This window comes from Chiloscyllium plagiosum, chromosome 24, assembly GCF_004010195.1.
Source record: "Chiloscyllium plagiosum isolate BGI_BamShark_2017 chromosome 24, ASM401019v2, whole genome shotgun sequence".
Taxonomy (NCBI): domain Eukaryota; kingdom Metazoa; phylum Chordata; class Chondrichthyes; order Orectolobiformes; family Hemiscylliidae; genus Chiloscyllium; species Chiloscyllium plagiosum.
Genome location: NC_057733.1, coordinates 49,545,417 through 49,561,405, shown reverse-complemented (window position 1 = coordinate 49,561,405; position 15,989 = coordinate 49,545,417). Strand labels below are relative to the sequence as shown.

Below are 15,989 nucleotides of genomic sequence, written 5' to 3'. Positions count from 1 at the left end.
CCCATCCCAATCCACCCCCAGCTCCCAACGCCTCCCTCTCACCTTCCTCCCTAGCTCCAACACCACCTCCCCACCAATCCCCCACTTCCCACGGCCTCCCTCTCCCCCTCCCCATCCCCTCTTTGCCACCCTCCGGCTCCCATCGCCTCTCCTTACCCCTCCTCCACCCCCTCCCCTCCCATGCCTGATCCAAAGGGAGAGACCTAACTGTAGGACATGTTCCCCTCTCCCCCCTTTGACCAGCGGGGTTTTGTGTTTCATTGCTGTGGCACCTAGGCGGATAATCAGCAAGTGATAGACCAAGAGAGGAAATGCAACCAGGTAAAGGAAGAAGGGTCACCCAGAACAGGGTGGGAGTGTGAGGGAGGTGAAAAGTGGGGGTGGGGAAGGGGAGGGAATGGGGAAAGTAAAGACTTTGAGATTATTGCCCCCTACCCCACCATCCCCCTCCCCCCCCACACCCCCATGGAATGCCTGATGTGCCCAGCAATGCCCCAACTCCACCACCCACTGTTTTAATGTCTCATACACGTGGCATCTACCTGACTGTGCAGTCCCGGGCCCCACTCACATTCCGGGTTCCCCCTCAGTGTCCATCCGCAACAGCACCTGGGCTTTCGTGTTGCATTGCCTTTTTGAGCTTTTGTTCCTCCTCTTATCCCCACCCTATCCCTGGGGAAGTGTTCTCCAATCACCCTTGGCTGGTGAGGGGAGGGGGGGTGGGTGTTGGGTCGTGTGGGTAACCAGAGAGATATCCCCCCATCCCCTGCTCCTACCTTTCTGTCAGTGTGTGAAAGGGGTTGGTGTGAATGGGGTGGGTGGGAATGGGAACTGATACCTGAAGATTATTCCCAGAGTCTGGCACTTCTCTTGCGCACACACACACACCAACACACCTACACATCCACATGCCCACACACACCACACAGAGCCACACCCACATCCACACTCTCACACATCCAGGGCTGGGGTAAGGGGAGCAAAGCCCCTCAGTGTCTCCCATTGGTTTGTGTTTCTTGTGGTTTCTCTCCCCCATTAGACTGTCAGACATGTCCCTGTAGAACTGTGACCTGTTAGATACTGTGTTTAGTGCGTGGGAAGCCTTACTAAAACTGATGTAGAATTCAAGTTACTGTGGAAATAGCAGCTGGAGAGAGACGCTCGAAAGCAGCGCATTCGGATTTGTACGTGAATTGAGTTACTGTCAAGTATTTGTGATAATAAAGCAATCTTTGGGTGAATGGGAGCTTGTGGAGAAGGAAACTGTCTCTTTCTGTTCAGTTTTTAAAATCCCGTGGGGCGCTCCCGCTCTCATTGAGTCAACATTTGACTGGGCTCAGGGATCTCATGTCCCTGAAAAAAAAGTCAGAAGGTTTATTTGAAATCAGTTTAATTTAATCAACTGTAACATGGTGTTGTGTGATGTCTGACTTTGTCAAGCCCAGTCCAACTCCAGGGCCTCCACATTAAAAAGGAACACAATTAAAATACACAGAAGAAGATATGTTATAGTGACAAATCAATTGAAATATTCCAGCTAACTTTAAAAATGTTTATTCTTTCATTTGGGCGGCATGATGGCTCAGTGGTTAGCACTGCTACCTCACAGCGCCAGGGTCCCAGGTTCGATTCCAGCCTCAGGTGACTGTCTGTGTGGAGTTTGCACATTCTCCCCGTGTCTGTGTGGGTTTCCTCCCACAGTCCAAAGATGTGCAGGTTAGGATGGATTAGTCATTCTAAATTGAATTAGTCAGAGGGAAATGGGTCTGGGTGGGTTACTCTTCGGAGGGCCAATGTGGACTTGTTGGGCCCAAGGGCCTGTTTCCAACACTGTAGGGAATTTAATTGAATTTGATATAGGTATCACTGGCATAATTGCCCTTGAACTGAGAGGACAGGTAAGAGTCTGGCACTTTCCAGGCAGTGGGCCGTGAAGGGGGTTGTTAGGGCCGACTGCCTGCCCCTCTTCCGCGGTTATGTTAGAGCCCGGGTGTCTCTGGAAAAGGAGCATGCGGTGTTCACCAACACCCTGGAGTTGTTCAGGGAGAGGTGGGCACCGCAGGGAGTGGAGTGCATTATTTCCCCTCCAACTCTATTTTGATTTAATCCCTGCCCTCCCCTTCACTGTTTGATCACACAGCACTGCCCTTTGATGTGAAGGGCATGGCTTGTCACTGGCCACTCGGGTGTTGCCATTCTTCCTGGTGGTGGAAACTGAATAGAGCTTTTTTTCAAATGTCAGTCACTTCACTGTGGATTTGGAGTCAGCAGATTCCCTTCCCTAAAGAGATTTGTTAAATTGTCACATATTCCAGAGAGGAATAGTCAGTGTTAATGTCCACAACAGGAGAGAAAAGCCGGTAACCCTGGGGCCTGGGACAGATGCTTAGGTAGTTCTAACTGGCACCAGTCTATTGCCTGATGGCTACAATATCAGCAACTCCACCCACCTGCACACCCCCCCTCCCCAAACCTGACCTACTGGCCCAGATTATTAACTGCTGAGTCTCCAAGCACAGCAAAGTCACTGAGCTAAGTTGGTGGAGAGACACAGATGCCTGACCTGATGCTTGTAAAGTTGGGCTCTGCTCAATCAGGCCCTGGGAGCTTGCCTGATATTTCCAGGCTGCCCAGACGGATTCAGCTCAGGGAGCGCTGAACCCCGGGCCCTCATGCTGGATGGGAGATGCTGAGGAATCGATTGGCTCTGCCCGAACACAAGACAAGATACCGACTCACAAGAACTGCCCCTCTGGCTGAGAGCGGGCTTCCGAGCATCACTGAGCTGGATAATAACAACAGACAGGATTATAAAAAAAACCCAGAGAACAGCGGATGCTGCAAATCAGAGATAACTGGAAAACCCCAGCGGGTCAGGCAGCATCAGAGCTGGACTGAGGAAGGGTCACTCAACCCGAACCATTAACTCTGCTTTCTCTCCACAGATGCTGCCAGACACCACTGAATTTTTCCAGCAATTTCTGATTTTGTTGATGAAGGAATCCTGAGCTGCTCTCTCGGATATTTCCTGGTGTTTCCAGCGTTGCTTGAGGAGTTTGCTGATCCTGAGACTGGGTGGCTCTCTGATGCAGCGGGATGATGCTGTGATGGTCCAGCACGGAGAACAGGCAGCTGGGGGCAAAGGCAATCACAGACAGCGTTCCCCTGAGTGGGGTTTGAGGGATGGGTCCGATCCAGAGTTACTATCTCTCTGTGACACTGGATTCTGTCAGCATTGGGCAGTCTGGGGGCCAAGGGCAGGCCAACAGGAGTGTACCCAGTCCCCCCAGAGTCTCCAGGGCTTTGCAGGATGGGGATGGGGCTGAGGAATGGAGGTGGGGGTGGTGGGATGGGGGATAGGGCTGGGGGTGCAGACACTGGAAGACCCACCCCCAGTCTCACTCCCTGAAGAGCCCGGGGATCAAGTCCAAGCTCCTCCCCAGCTCAGGCTTACCCTTGTTCCCAGATCATTTCCTCTCGGGCCCACTGCCCCCAAGTCAATGAAAGCACCTGCCCCTCCCCATTACACCCTGCCCTACATTACCCCCACTTCCCATTACCCTCTCCCCATACCTCACGCCCCCATTATCCCTTGCCCTACATTACCCCTGCCCCCACTGCCCTCCCCATACTGCTATCTCCTCCCCATTACCCCCTGACCCCACAGGCCCCCTGCTCCCCATATTCCCTGCCCCCTCCCAGGCACCCACTGGCAATCTTACCCCCTCTGTGCCCCCTGGCTGGGTTGGGGGGGTACCACCCCTCTCTCTCTCTCCCACCCTCCCTCCCCTACACACCCCTCACCCCACCCCCTCCCTGGAGATCAGCGCCACCTGACTCCCAGCCGCGTTCAGAAGGCACAGTTCCTTAAGTATGAGGCTGTGGTATAAATACACACAGTCCAGCTGTTAATAGAAAGATATTTCCCTGTGGAGCTGTCCCTCTCCGCCTGGACGCTCTCATATATAGTAGAGAGCAGCAACTATTGGGCTCTATAGCCAAGGCCAGACGATAGTGCAACTGGGCACCTCCCCCCCCCCCCCCCCACCCTGAAACCAGCCCAGAGGGGAGGGGAGGGAACTCAGTGCAGGATTTCAGAGCACACTCGTCTTGCTGCTCTTTAGCAGCACCATGGAGGAGGGTAAAGCGGGCAAGATAAAGCTCACCTTCTGTGTGATAGCAGTGGGTGTCATCCTGGCAGTGGTAGCGGTCAGCACTGACCACTGGGCAGGTCTCAGCCCCCAGCTGGAGAGAACCAACAGCACCTGTGAGGAGGCTCACTTCGGCCTGTGGAGACTCTGCACTAAGAGGGTGTTTGTCCGGAGCGTGGACCCGGACGGGAATGGATGTGGAGACAGCGACCTCCCAGGAGGTAAGAGGGAGACCTATCCCCAGACACCCTCCCGGCCTCAGGCAGCAACTCCCCGAGCTGCACCTCTCTCTGTCTCAAAGAAACTCATTCGCAACTTCCCTTCAAAGTTCCCGCAGTCAGTTCACCAGCCGAGCAGAAATTCAGGGATTTTTTTCTCGGGTCAGGGGGAATACACCCCCCTGGTTGTGTGAATGGTAATAACTGGGCAAACGCAGTCTTTTACACTCGCTTGTGGGCTGTGTGTCACTGACTGTTGGCCAGTCTCTTCCCTAGTTGCGCCTTGAGAAGGTGCTGTTACTGCCCTCTTGAATCGCTGCAGTCCACCTGCTGTGGGTAGACCTTAGGGAGGGGATTCATTGTGACTAAGAATGTTCCTCAGGACAGGGATGTTTAGAACCAGGACTTGCAGTTTAAGGGCACAGAGTAAACCATTGAGGAGTGAGGACTTCACCCACAGAGAGATGGTACTGTGGAATTCCCTGTCTCAGAAAACAGCGGAGGCCAAAACATTGTATGATTTTAAGATGGAATTGGATATGGCACTTGGGACCAAAGGGATCCAATGGATGATGATCAGTCTCAAGAGTCAGACAGAAACAGACCCTTCGGCCCATCTCGTCCATGCCGACCAGGTTTCCCAAACTGGACTAGTCCCATTTGTCTGTGTTTGGTTCATATCCCACTGAACCCTTCCCATCCATGTACCTGTTCAGATGCCTTTGAAATGTTGTAATTGTACCAGCCTCCCCCACTTCCTCTGGCATTGCACCACCCTCTGTGTGAAAAAGTTGCCCCTCTCACCACTAGTCTTGGACTGGGGGGGCGGGGGTAAAAGATCTTGGCTTACCTATGCCCCATCATGATTTTAGAAACCTCTAGAAGGTCACCCCTCAGCCTGCTACTAGAAAATAATCCCAGCCGATCCGGCCTCTTCATCTGAATGAATGGCAGAGCAGGTTGGAAGGGGGGGGGGGTCTATTCCTTCACCTTGTGTCTGGGTCTGTCTGTATATACCTCACCCCCATTCCCACGGCTGAAAGGGGGGGTCTATTCCTTCACCTTGTGTCTGGGTCTGTCTGTATATACCCCACCCCCATTCCCACGGCTGAAAGGGGGAGGGTCTATTCCTTCACCTTGTGTCTGGGTCTGTCTGTATATACCCCACCCCCATTCCCACGGCTGAAAGGGGGGGGTCTATTCCTTCACCTTGTGTCTGGGTCTGTCTGTATATACCCCACCCCCATTCCCACGGCTGAAAGGGGGAGGGTCTATTCCTTCACCTTGTGTCTGGGTCTGTCTGTGTATAACCCCACTCCCCCACCCCTCCCATGTTGCCTTTATCTTGCTACACACTCAATCCTCACCGGTCAACAACCCAGCGGGCCCCAGAGAGACCTGACCCACCAGGTTCATTCTGACACAGCGTATGGACACTCTGACCGTACCCTATTATTTTTGTGATCCTATCCCACCAGCCCCTTCAGAAGAAGGAGCAGTGCTCTGAAAGCTAGTGCTTCCAAATAAACCTGTTGGACTATAACCTGGTGTTGTGTGATTTTTAACTTTGTCCACCACGTTCATGTCCAGGCCAGCTCCTCTCCGCCCACTGAACGGTACAATAAATAAATGCAAGTTTTTATTCCCCCCCACCCACCCAGAACGTGCAAGAGTGGCAGGTCCCGGGGAGAGCCGCTGTCCTTTGGTAACGCTCTCGTTCAGGGAGCAGACTGGGAGTTGTGTATTAGTCACAACTGGAGTTTGGCTGGGAACATTCCCCGCGCTTTTTAAACAGTAAATCTTTCACAGCCGTGGGAATGTCAATCAACACGATTCTATTGAACACGAAAATTGCCAGGCAGTTCCCTCCGGCTGCAGGGTGATGATCACTCACAGATTTAAAACAAAATCTTCCTTATATATAAAAAAAATCCCCGGGCTAGTCTGCAGTTCACTGCACCCACGCCCTGAACAAGTGCTGGAGGCTGAGACAGCTGAGCTCTCCAGGAGTTAAATATACCAGCAACAGAACGCCACCTTCTCGCTGACTCCCATATAAACATTTTGTCTCGGGATTTGCCAACTATTCCTTCAGCATCATCGGCTCTCTGACAATCCGCCGGGTACTTGGGGGTGAAACAACCCTCCCAGTGACAGTGTTTAGTTATTGCTTCAAAGTCTTTGTCTCCACAACTTTATCAGAAATCGGCGCTGGATAATAAACCTCCTGGTAGCAGCCATAAAAATACCGTTCCTTACAGTTTAACCCACGTGTTACTTTCTCCTCTACACTTGGTTGGACCGTGTTGTAGATATTTCCTCATCAACTCCCCCCCCCCCCCTCCACATACGTCCAGAGAAATCATGAGGGGCATGGATAGAATGAAAAGCCAGGATGGGAGAGTCCAAAACTGGAGGGCATAGTTTTAAGGTGAGAGGGGAAAGATTTAAAAGGGACCCAAGGGGCAACGTTTTCCAGAAGGTGGTGCGTGTATGGAATGAGATGCCAGAGGAAGTGGTGGAGGCTGGTACAATTGCAACGTTTAAAAGGCAGCTGGATGGGTATATGAATAGGAAGGGTTTGGAGAGATATCATAGAATCACAGAATCCCTACAGTGTGGAAATAGGCCATTCAGCCCAACAAGTCCACACCAATCCTCCAAAGAGTATCCCTCCCAGACCCACTCCCCTACCCTATTACTTTACATTTCCCATGGCTAATGCATCTAATTAACACATCCCGAACACTATGGGCAATTTAGCATGGCCAATTCACCTAACCTGCACATCATTGGACTGTGCATGGGCCAAGTGATGGCAAATGGGACTAGATTAATTTGAGTTCACACTCCTCACCAGAGATTTGATGTTAGAGATAACACTGAGCAGGTGCTGCACCTTGTGGATAAAATATTTAAAACAACAAATTATTTAAAACTGAACTACTGCCCTCTCAGATGTATCTCAAACAAGGGAATGGGGATTCTCTCCAAGGTCTTAACCAGAATTAGCCTTTCACCCTTAACAACATGAGAGAGGTTCCTACTCTTTATTACATTTCTGAAAGCTTACTCTGCAAGAATTGGCTTTCACGTTTCCTACACTCCAATGTGATTGTAGGTTTAATAGCATTTAATTGGCTGTTGATACTGTGAGATATCCCTAGGCTGTGACTGTGGTTGAGTTCTACATTTTAGCCAGTTCCTTATGTATTCCCAAAATTAATCTGGAAACTTTGGGTTTAACAGGTCACCTTTTAATTCCAGTCACCTTTGGAAACCGAACTACAGAACAGCTGAGAGTTGAGCACAGTCCACTTTAGTTGTTACTGGGTCCAAGATGTTTGTCTGTCAAGTAGGACCAATCACATTGACTGATGTGGATAGATTGTAAAACTTCTACTCGGATGAATTGATGCCATGAATTTGCATGCAGTGGAAGTAAGACCATGCATGCAAAATTATCGGTGTATCACTTTCACTTATCACTTTCCTGTAATCAGTTTTGAATTCACACGTTCTCACATTCTAATTCTGTCCTCAATTTACGACAGTGTCCACGCTTCAAAAGCACTTCACTAGCTGTAGCGGACTTTGGGAACATCCTGTTGTTCAGAAAAATACTGCATAAATCATAAGAAATAGGAGAAGTAAGCTATTTGGCCCATCAAATCCAGTCTGCCATTCAGTAAGATCATGGCTGATCTGACGGTGCCCTCAACACTACTCTCTTGGATGACCACATCAATCTCAATCCCTGCTTGATCAAAAAGGGATCTGATTCAGCCTTGATTGTATTGAATGACACAGCTTCCAATTGTTCTCTGAGATACAGAATTCTGAAAACTAATCAATTCTCTGAGAGGAGATTCTATTAAATGGGAGAGCCCTTATTTTTAATCTACAATTCCCCAGGAGGGAAATATTGTCACATCTATTCTATCAATCCCTGTCAAATTCTGATATTACCTCACAATCTTCAAAACTTCAATGAATATAAATCCAACCTGCTCAACCTTTCTTCATGTTCAGGAATCAGTCAAGTGAATTTCTCTGAACTGCTATCAATGCAAATATATCCCTCCTTAACTAGGAAGCTAAAATTGTGCACAGTGCTCTGTATATTTGGAGCAAGATTTCCCTAGTTTTATATTCCTCTTCTTTAACAGTAAAAGGCCAAGATACAATTTGCCTTTCTATTATTTATTAACTTTTTTGTGATTCATGTGCCAAGGCACCCAGACCCCTCTCAACTGTAGCACTCTACATTAACTGGTGACTTAATGTAGTCTCTCTCCATTTAAATGATACTCTGTTTCTTCTATTTTCCCTGCTGAATTTCACAACCTCACATTTCCTCTCATTATCAGCTAAAATGGGTGTAGTTGCTGAACCTATCTGATTCTCCCTGCATATTCTCCAGCTTGCATTACCTTTCTGTAGCATCAGCAAGTTAACGTACAGTCAGTCCCTTCATATTACTGCAAATGTCACTATCGACCCATCTTGGCTGAAGGTAATGAAGACAAACTATTCCCCTTAATCTCTTGAATACAGCAGTGCCTTTAACATTGGTACATCATTTAATTTAGCTCTGATGCTACCCTGGGTGAATGGGATTGCACTTTCCTGATTGAATTGTTCTATGTCTGATCATAGACAAAAATCGCATGAACAGACAAACATATGGATTAGATAGAAGTAGGCCTCTCAGCCCCTCAAGCCCTCTCCACGATTCAATAAGATCATGGCTGATTGAACTGTTCTATACTCTCGCCTACCACTGGGAAATTTTCATCCTCTTGCCTGTCAAGAATCTATCTACCTCTGCCTTAAGATAATGCCTCCATATGTTTTGCCTCCACCAGCCTGTGAGGAAGAAAGATCCAGTCTCAGAGCCCTCTGAGGGGAAAAAAATACCCCCTGGTCTGTCGTAAGCAGGTGACCTCATCTTAAGGAATGACCTCTACTTCTAGATTCTTCCAGATGAGGAAATATCCTTTCCACATTCACCTTGCCAAGACTCCTCAGGATCTTATGTATCAATCAAGTCACCACTAACCATTCTAACCAGCCTAGCCTGTCCTACCCCCCACCCACACAGGATTACCTACAGCGAGCTCCACCTCTCCTTCACTTCTCTTGGCCCTTCCACTAACTCTCTATTGTCAAATTATTTTATCCTCTATTCAAAATTAGTTGAACAAAAATTTGCTCCAATTAAATTTTGGGAAGCCAGAAGCCATTGTTCTGGACACCATCACAAACTCCATTTCCAAGCCACTGACTCGATCCCTTTCCCTAACAACTGGCTGAGTCTGAACCAGATTGATTGTAATTTTGGTCCCACATTTAACTCCAAGATGAGATTTGGAACACCTAGAACATAGAACAGTACAGCACAGAACAGGCCCTTCAGCCCACAATGTTATGCCGACCATTGATCCTCATGTGAGGTAAACCTAATGTACGAACTCTCAAATTTCTGTGACCATATGCATATCCAGCAGTCTCTTAAATATCCCCAATGACCTCGCTTCCACTACTGCTGCTGGCAATGCATTCCATGTTTTCACAACTCTCTGCGTAAAAAACTTGCCTCTGACAACCCCTCTATACTTTCCGCCAAACAGCTTAAAACTATGACTCCGTGTACTTGGAATATCACAAGAACTGCTTATTTCCTCCTCCATAACATCACCTGATTCAGCACTTACATTGGTAATCTGCTTCTGAAACCTGCCTTTGTAACTTCTGGACTTGATCACTATTGCTTTGCACCTCCTGTAATCTTGAAACCATTCAACAATCTGCCTTCTGTGTCTCACATGCACCAGATCCCGTTCCCCCAACAGCCCTGTGCCTGCCAGCCTCTCCCGTCTCCTGGTTAAACATGGAATAATGCAATCACAGAATGATCACAAAACTGAAGGAAGCCACATGATCCATGCTGACTCTCTGTAAAGACAGCTCAATTGTTCCAATTTGTCACTCTTGCCCATATTCTGTAGGTGCTTATTTCATTTCTGTTTGTAAGCAATGAGTAAATCTCCCTATACACACTCTCAGACACAGTGTATTCCTGACCCTAATTGCAGGCTACATACAAACGTTTATTCCACATCTTGCCACTGGTACCTTTGACATTCACCTTAATTCAGCATCCTCTGGTTTCCAGCCCTTCTGCCAATAGGAACTGTTCCTGGTCATTGTGTCAAGATTCCTCCTGGGTTTTAACCTCTCTATGAAATCTACTCTCAACACTCTCCTCCAAAGGAGAATTACATCAGCGTTTCCAATCTATCCTTGAAACTGAAGTTGCCTATTCCTGAAATAATTCCTATTCATCTTGGCTGCATCCTCCTTAAAGCCTTGACATCTTAATCAAGTGTGGAGAGAGTAAAAGTGGACCCAATACTCCTGTTGAGGTTAAACCAGTGTTTTATACTTGTTCATTGTAACTGCCTTGCTTCTGTGATCTCCATTTCTATTTATAAAGTCCAGGATCACATCTATTTTTGTATCCATGTTGTGAAATCATAACCCCATTTCTCTCTGTTCGCACCCCCTCCAACCCAATGTTAGAATGGATAATTACGCTTTTCACATTGTGTTTTGCATTAAGCTTCATCTGCCCAATCCATCACCCTGTCTTCTCTTGAAAATTTATCACTATCTTTCTCACAATTTACAATATTTTCAAGTTTTGTGTCGTCCCTAAGTCCAACTCATTAATATATATTTTTAAAAAGCAGTGATCCTTAATACTGACCATGCGAAACCTCCCTGTTCAATTACTCCCATCGAAAAAACAACTGGCCCCCATTATTCTGTTTTCTGTCACTCAATCCACCTCAGATGATGCTGCCACTTTCCCTTTCATCCTTTGACTTTACTGATAAGCCTGTAATATGACACTTTATCTGACACTTTTTGGAAGTCCATGGAACTCATATGAATGACATTACCCTCATCAACTTTCCTGTGACAGTATTAAAAGCTTCATCAAGTTACTAAAACACAATTTGCCTTCAACAAATCCATCTTGGTTTTCTGTAATTAACAATGTGACTGTTACTTCTGTCCCAGATGACCATTTCTGAAAGTTTTCTCACCACTGAAGCCTGTAGTCACCGATAAGTAACATCTCAATTTGAATTATTTTCTGTGCTTTCAAATCTCTCCATGTCTCACTCCTCACTATTGCTGTTACCACATCTAGCTCCCAACCATGTTATTTCATAAGTTCATGAGATATTAGAATTATATCAGAATTAGGCCATTCAGCCCTTCAAGCCTGCTCCAACATTCGATCATGGCTGATATGCTCCTCACCCTTCAACCCATTACCAATTAAAAATCTGTCTAACTCCTCCTTAAATTTACTCGCTGTCCCAGCATCCACCACACTTTGGAGATTCAAAACCCTTTGGGAGAAATAGTTTCTCCTCAACTTTGTTTTAAACTTGTTCCCCCTCATCCTAAGACTGTGACCTCTCTTCCTAGAATGCCCCACAAGAGGAAGCATCCATTTCACATTTGTTCGATCCAAACCTTTTATCATCTTGAAAACCTCAATTTGATCTCACTTCATTCTTATAAATTCCAGACAGTATAGGCCTAAACTGTTCAATCTCTCTTCATATGACAAACCCCTCATCTCTGGGGTCAAGCTAATGAACCTCCTCTGAACAGTCTCCAATGCCACTGCATCTTTCCTCAAATAAGGGGATTAAAACTGTGCACAATACTCCAGGTGCGATCTCACCAATGCCTTGTATAGCTATAACAATATCTCCTTACCTTTATATTCTATTCCTTTAGCTAGGAAAAGGCACCTCCTAATCCCACTGGCAAATCTCTGCATTCATTTCATTCTGGTCTCTTGAACACCAATAATTTTAATCACTCTCTGGATCTCATGTCTCTCATTCCCCCTTTAACACATTAAAATCATACCTCTTCAACAGGCTTTCCATCATCTGACCTCATATCCCCTCATATGGCTCAAAATTGTAACCTTCTGGTGAAATATCTCAGAATGTTTCGATATATAAAATAATGCAACTTTGAGTAACACCCCAGTATCCTATAATTACGTTTTAGTAACACCAAAAGGATAAAATGGGACAAGTAACAGATTCTAGGTATAAATGGATTTTTGGCTGACCTTTTATAATCAACCTGTGTGGGTTACTAGACTGAATAACATTTGTTTTAAACCATACCACCTGCAAGACCCACCCTAGAATCAGATTATATTTGAAGTCAGGTTTTCCATCTGTCTAAAGCAGCCCTCTCTGCATCTCAACAGTTGATATTGAAAAGTTTTGTGTTATAATAACCCCCTATGACAATGTGGTTACTCAGAATCACACAATTATTGCAGTGAAGAAGAGGCCATTCAGCTCATTGTGTCTGCACTGGTTCTCCAAATGAGCAATTCACTTGGTGCCATTCTCCCTCCTTGTCCTCATAACCCTGCACATTCTTCCTTCTCCAACAGCCGTCTAATTCCTTTTTGAAGGCCTTGATTTGAGCTGCCTCAGCCACACTCTCAGGCAGTGCATACCATACACAATAAAAAATAGTCAGCAGAGTTCTGAGATCCTTTCTCCCTCGAGAGCTGGTCCTGCTCATTCAGTGGAATTATTCTGGATGTGTCAGCTCCACTCCCCATCCCCACAGGTCATTCACCAACCAGTATATGCCTTAAACCTTTTAGCATGTTTATCACAGGCGCTGCCTACAGAGATTTATCAAATGGACTTTCTGGGATGCGTAACCTTTTCCTTTCTATCTCAATGATGTTGAATTACCCACATAATGTCCCAGATAATTTGCAGTATTAGTCCCTCAATTTATAGTCATCTGTTAAATAACATCACTCTGAAACAAATGTCTTTGCAGGGTCTATGTCCCTGCGGTGTTTTGTGCATTGATGTGGTACCACATTACAATCAGAGAAAAGTTGGTTTCACTGATACTCACCTTCAGGATGGGGTCTCGTCCCTGTGATCCTTTGTTTAATGAATCCAGGACTGTATTTCCAACAGAACAATTGCCAATGCAATTATTTGATTTAAAGAGGTGATTTCTGCTGAGCTTGGATCACCTAAGTCATGGAAGAAGACCATTCAGCCCATTCAGTCTATGTTGATTCTGTGTAGAGCACTCCAGTTAGTCCCACACGTCAGGTCTAATTACCTTCAGATGTCTATCCAATTTCCTTCTGAAATCGTTCACCATTCTCACTCTCACCTCCATCAAGACAGTGAGTTATAGGATGATCAGACCAGTCTGCAGAAGGTAGTGGAGGCTGGTACATATGCAACATTTAAGAGGCATTTGGATGGGTATATGACTGGGAATGGTTTGGAGGGATATGGGCTGGGTGCTGGCAGATGGGACTAGATTGGGTTGGGATATGTGGTCGGCATGGACGGGTTGGACTGAAGGGTCTGCCTCCAGCAGAGTATATGGGATGCTCCAGCACAGAATCTAATATGATACAGTATTGCCCTGGCAGGGGTGTGTGATCTTTCCAATAAGATGTCACACTGCTCCACTCCTTGTCCAATCCTTGGGGAATTCTATTACAATATTTGAAGTTTGCGTGAAAGCGGGAGAGGGTGAGTTATGTCACTCATGTATCTTGGTTAATTTTCCTCTGAGAGTAATTTGGAATGTGCTTGCCAAGTATGCCAATAACATCACCAAATAAGAACGCCTCTGGGATAATGAAGAAGGCATTTGGTATGCTTTCCTTTATTGGTCAGAGTATCGAGTACAGGAGTTGGGAGGTCATGTTGCAGCTGTACAGGACATTGGTTAGGCCACTTTTGGAATATTGCGTGCAATTCTGGTCTCCCTCCTATAGGAAGGATGTTGTGAAACTTGAAAGGGTTCAGAAAAGATTTACAAGGATGTTGCCAGGGTTGGAAGATTTGAGGTATAGGGAGAGGCTGAACAGGCTGGGGCTGTTTTCCCTGGAGCGTCGGAGGCTGAGGGGTGACCTTATAGAGGTTTATAAAATTATGAGGGGCGCGGATAGGGTAAATAGACAAAGTCTTTTCCCTGGGGTGGGGGAGTCCAGAACTAGAGGTTTAGGGTGAGAGGGGAAAGATATAAAAAGAACCTAAAGGGCAACTTTTTCACACAGAGGAATGAGCTGCCAGAGGAAGTGGTGGAGGCTGGTGCAATTACGACACTTAAAAGGCATCTGGATGGGTATGTGAATAGGAAGGGTTTGGAGGGATATGGGCTAGGTACTGGCAGGTGGGACTAGATTGGGTTGGGATATCTGGTCAGCATGGACGAGTTGGACAGAAGGCCTGTTTCCATGCTGTACATCTCTATGACGTCAACAAATGGCACTGAAGCACATGATCTGGGCACCAATATTCCAAACCCATGACCACTACAATCTGGAAAGGACAAGGGCAGTACAGCCACCTACAAGTTCCCCTCCCCAAGCCACTCACCATCCCGACTTCAAAATATATTACTCTTCCTTCATTGTTTCAGGGTTAAAATCCTGAAATTCCCTCCTTAACATCAGTTTGTATGTCTACCAAGAGCACATGGACTGCAGCTCACCACCACCTTCTCAAAGGATGGGCAATAAATGGCTAGCCCAGCTAGTGAAACTCAGGTCCCATGAAATAGTACCTTTTAAAAAGCCGCACATGTGGATGATAGACAGGAATGAGTGCAGACTGCTATCAGGTCGTTCCCTTTAAGACATTGTCCATCATGGCTACACAATATGTAGAAGCACCACCCATTGAAATGGACAGACCCTGTACAACAAAACAAAATGCAAAGGGAACAGTGTTTTTACGCACAAATCCTCTAAACTGTTTCGTACATTGCAACAGTCACTGTATTTAAACATACTTCGATGGTTGAAAGGTGATTTAGACAAACTTAAATTCCTTTTGCAAAATATCCTGGAGGACACATTCTAACTGCAGGAGATTTCGCAATGGGTGGCAATTTACCTTAAAGGTGTAAACTTGTGTCTACCAACAGCACAAGGAATGATGAAGGGCCTCTGCCCGAAACGTCGACTCTCCTGCTCCTCTGGTGCTGCCTGATCTGCTGTGCTTTTCCGTCACCACACTTTTCTGTTGCAAATGAAAGCAGCAGTGAACAGGCCAAATACCATTGACATGAATCATCCAAGAACTCTCAGCAGTTATTTACAACTAGAAAATTTAAATGCCTTCCTCGCTATATATATATATATGCATCATATTATGTTACAAACGATAGCCTATCTTGATAACTATCGGGCCAGCAGGAGAGTTCTTCAGCAGTGATTTAATATCAATTGGGAATGTTATACCTTTGGTTCCATTGCATTGGAGACTGGTCAATAGCTGGTGATGGATTATTTTACAGGTCACTGGGTGAACATGGCAGCTTCTCTACTATAACTTAATTAGGTTACAGATTTTAAACTTGGAGATGAAGTGATCGCAGGGGAGTGGTGGGAGAGTGATATCGGGGGGAGTAGAGTTGGAGGAGTCATAGTAGGGGAGTGGGTGGGAGTGGATGGGGGAGTGATAGCAAGGGAGGGGTAAGGGTGGGGTAGTGAAAGCGATGGGTGGGGTTG

At 46.4% G+C, this 15,989-nt stretch overlaps 1 protein-coding gene across 1 annotated transcript in view; it reads left to right on the top strand.

The window, feature by feature from the left end:
* Window positions 1-3,900: 3,900 nt before the first annotated feature.
* Window positions 3,901-15,989, top strand: part of LOC122562279 (voltage-dependent calcium channel gamma-1 subunit-like) — a 27,231-nt gene continuing 15,142 nt past the window's right edge. The window contains exon 1 of the mRNA XM_043715071.1: window positions 3,901-4,372. Coding sequence (XP_043571006.1) covers window positions 4,132-4,372 — 241 coding nt within the window. The 5' untranslated portion in view covers window positions 3,901-4,131. The remainder of the gene's footprint in view (window positions 4,373-15,989) is intronic.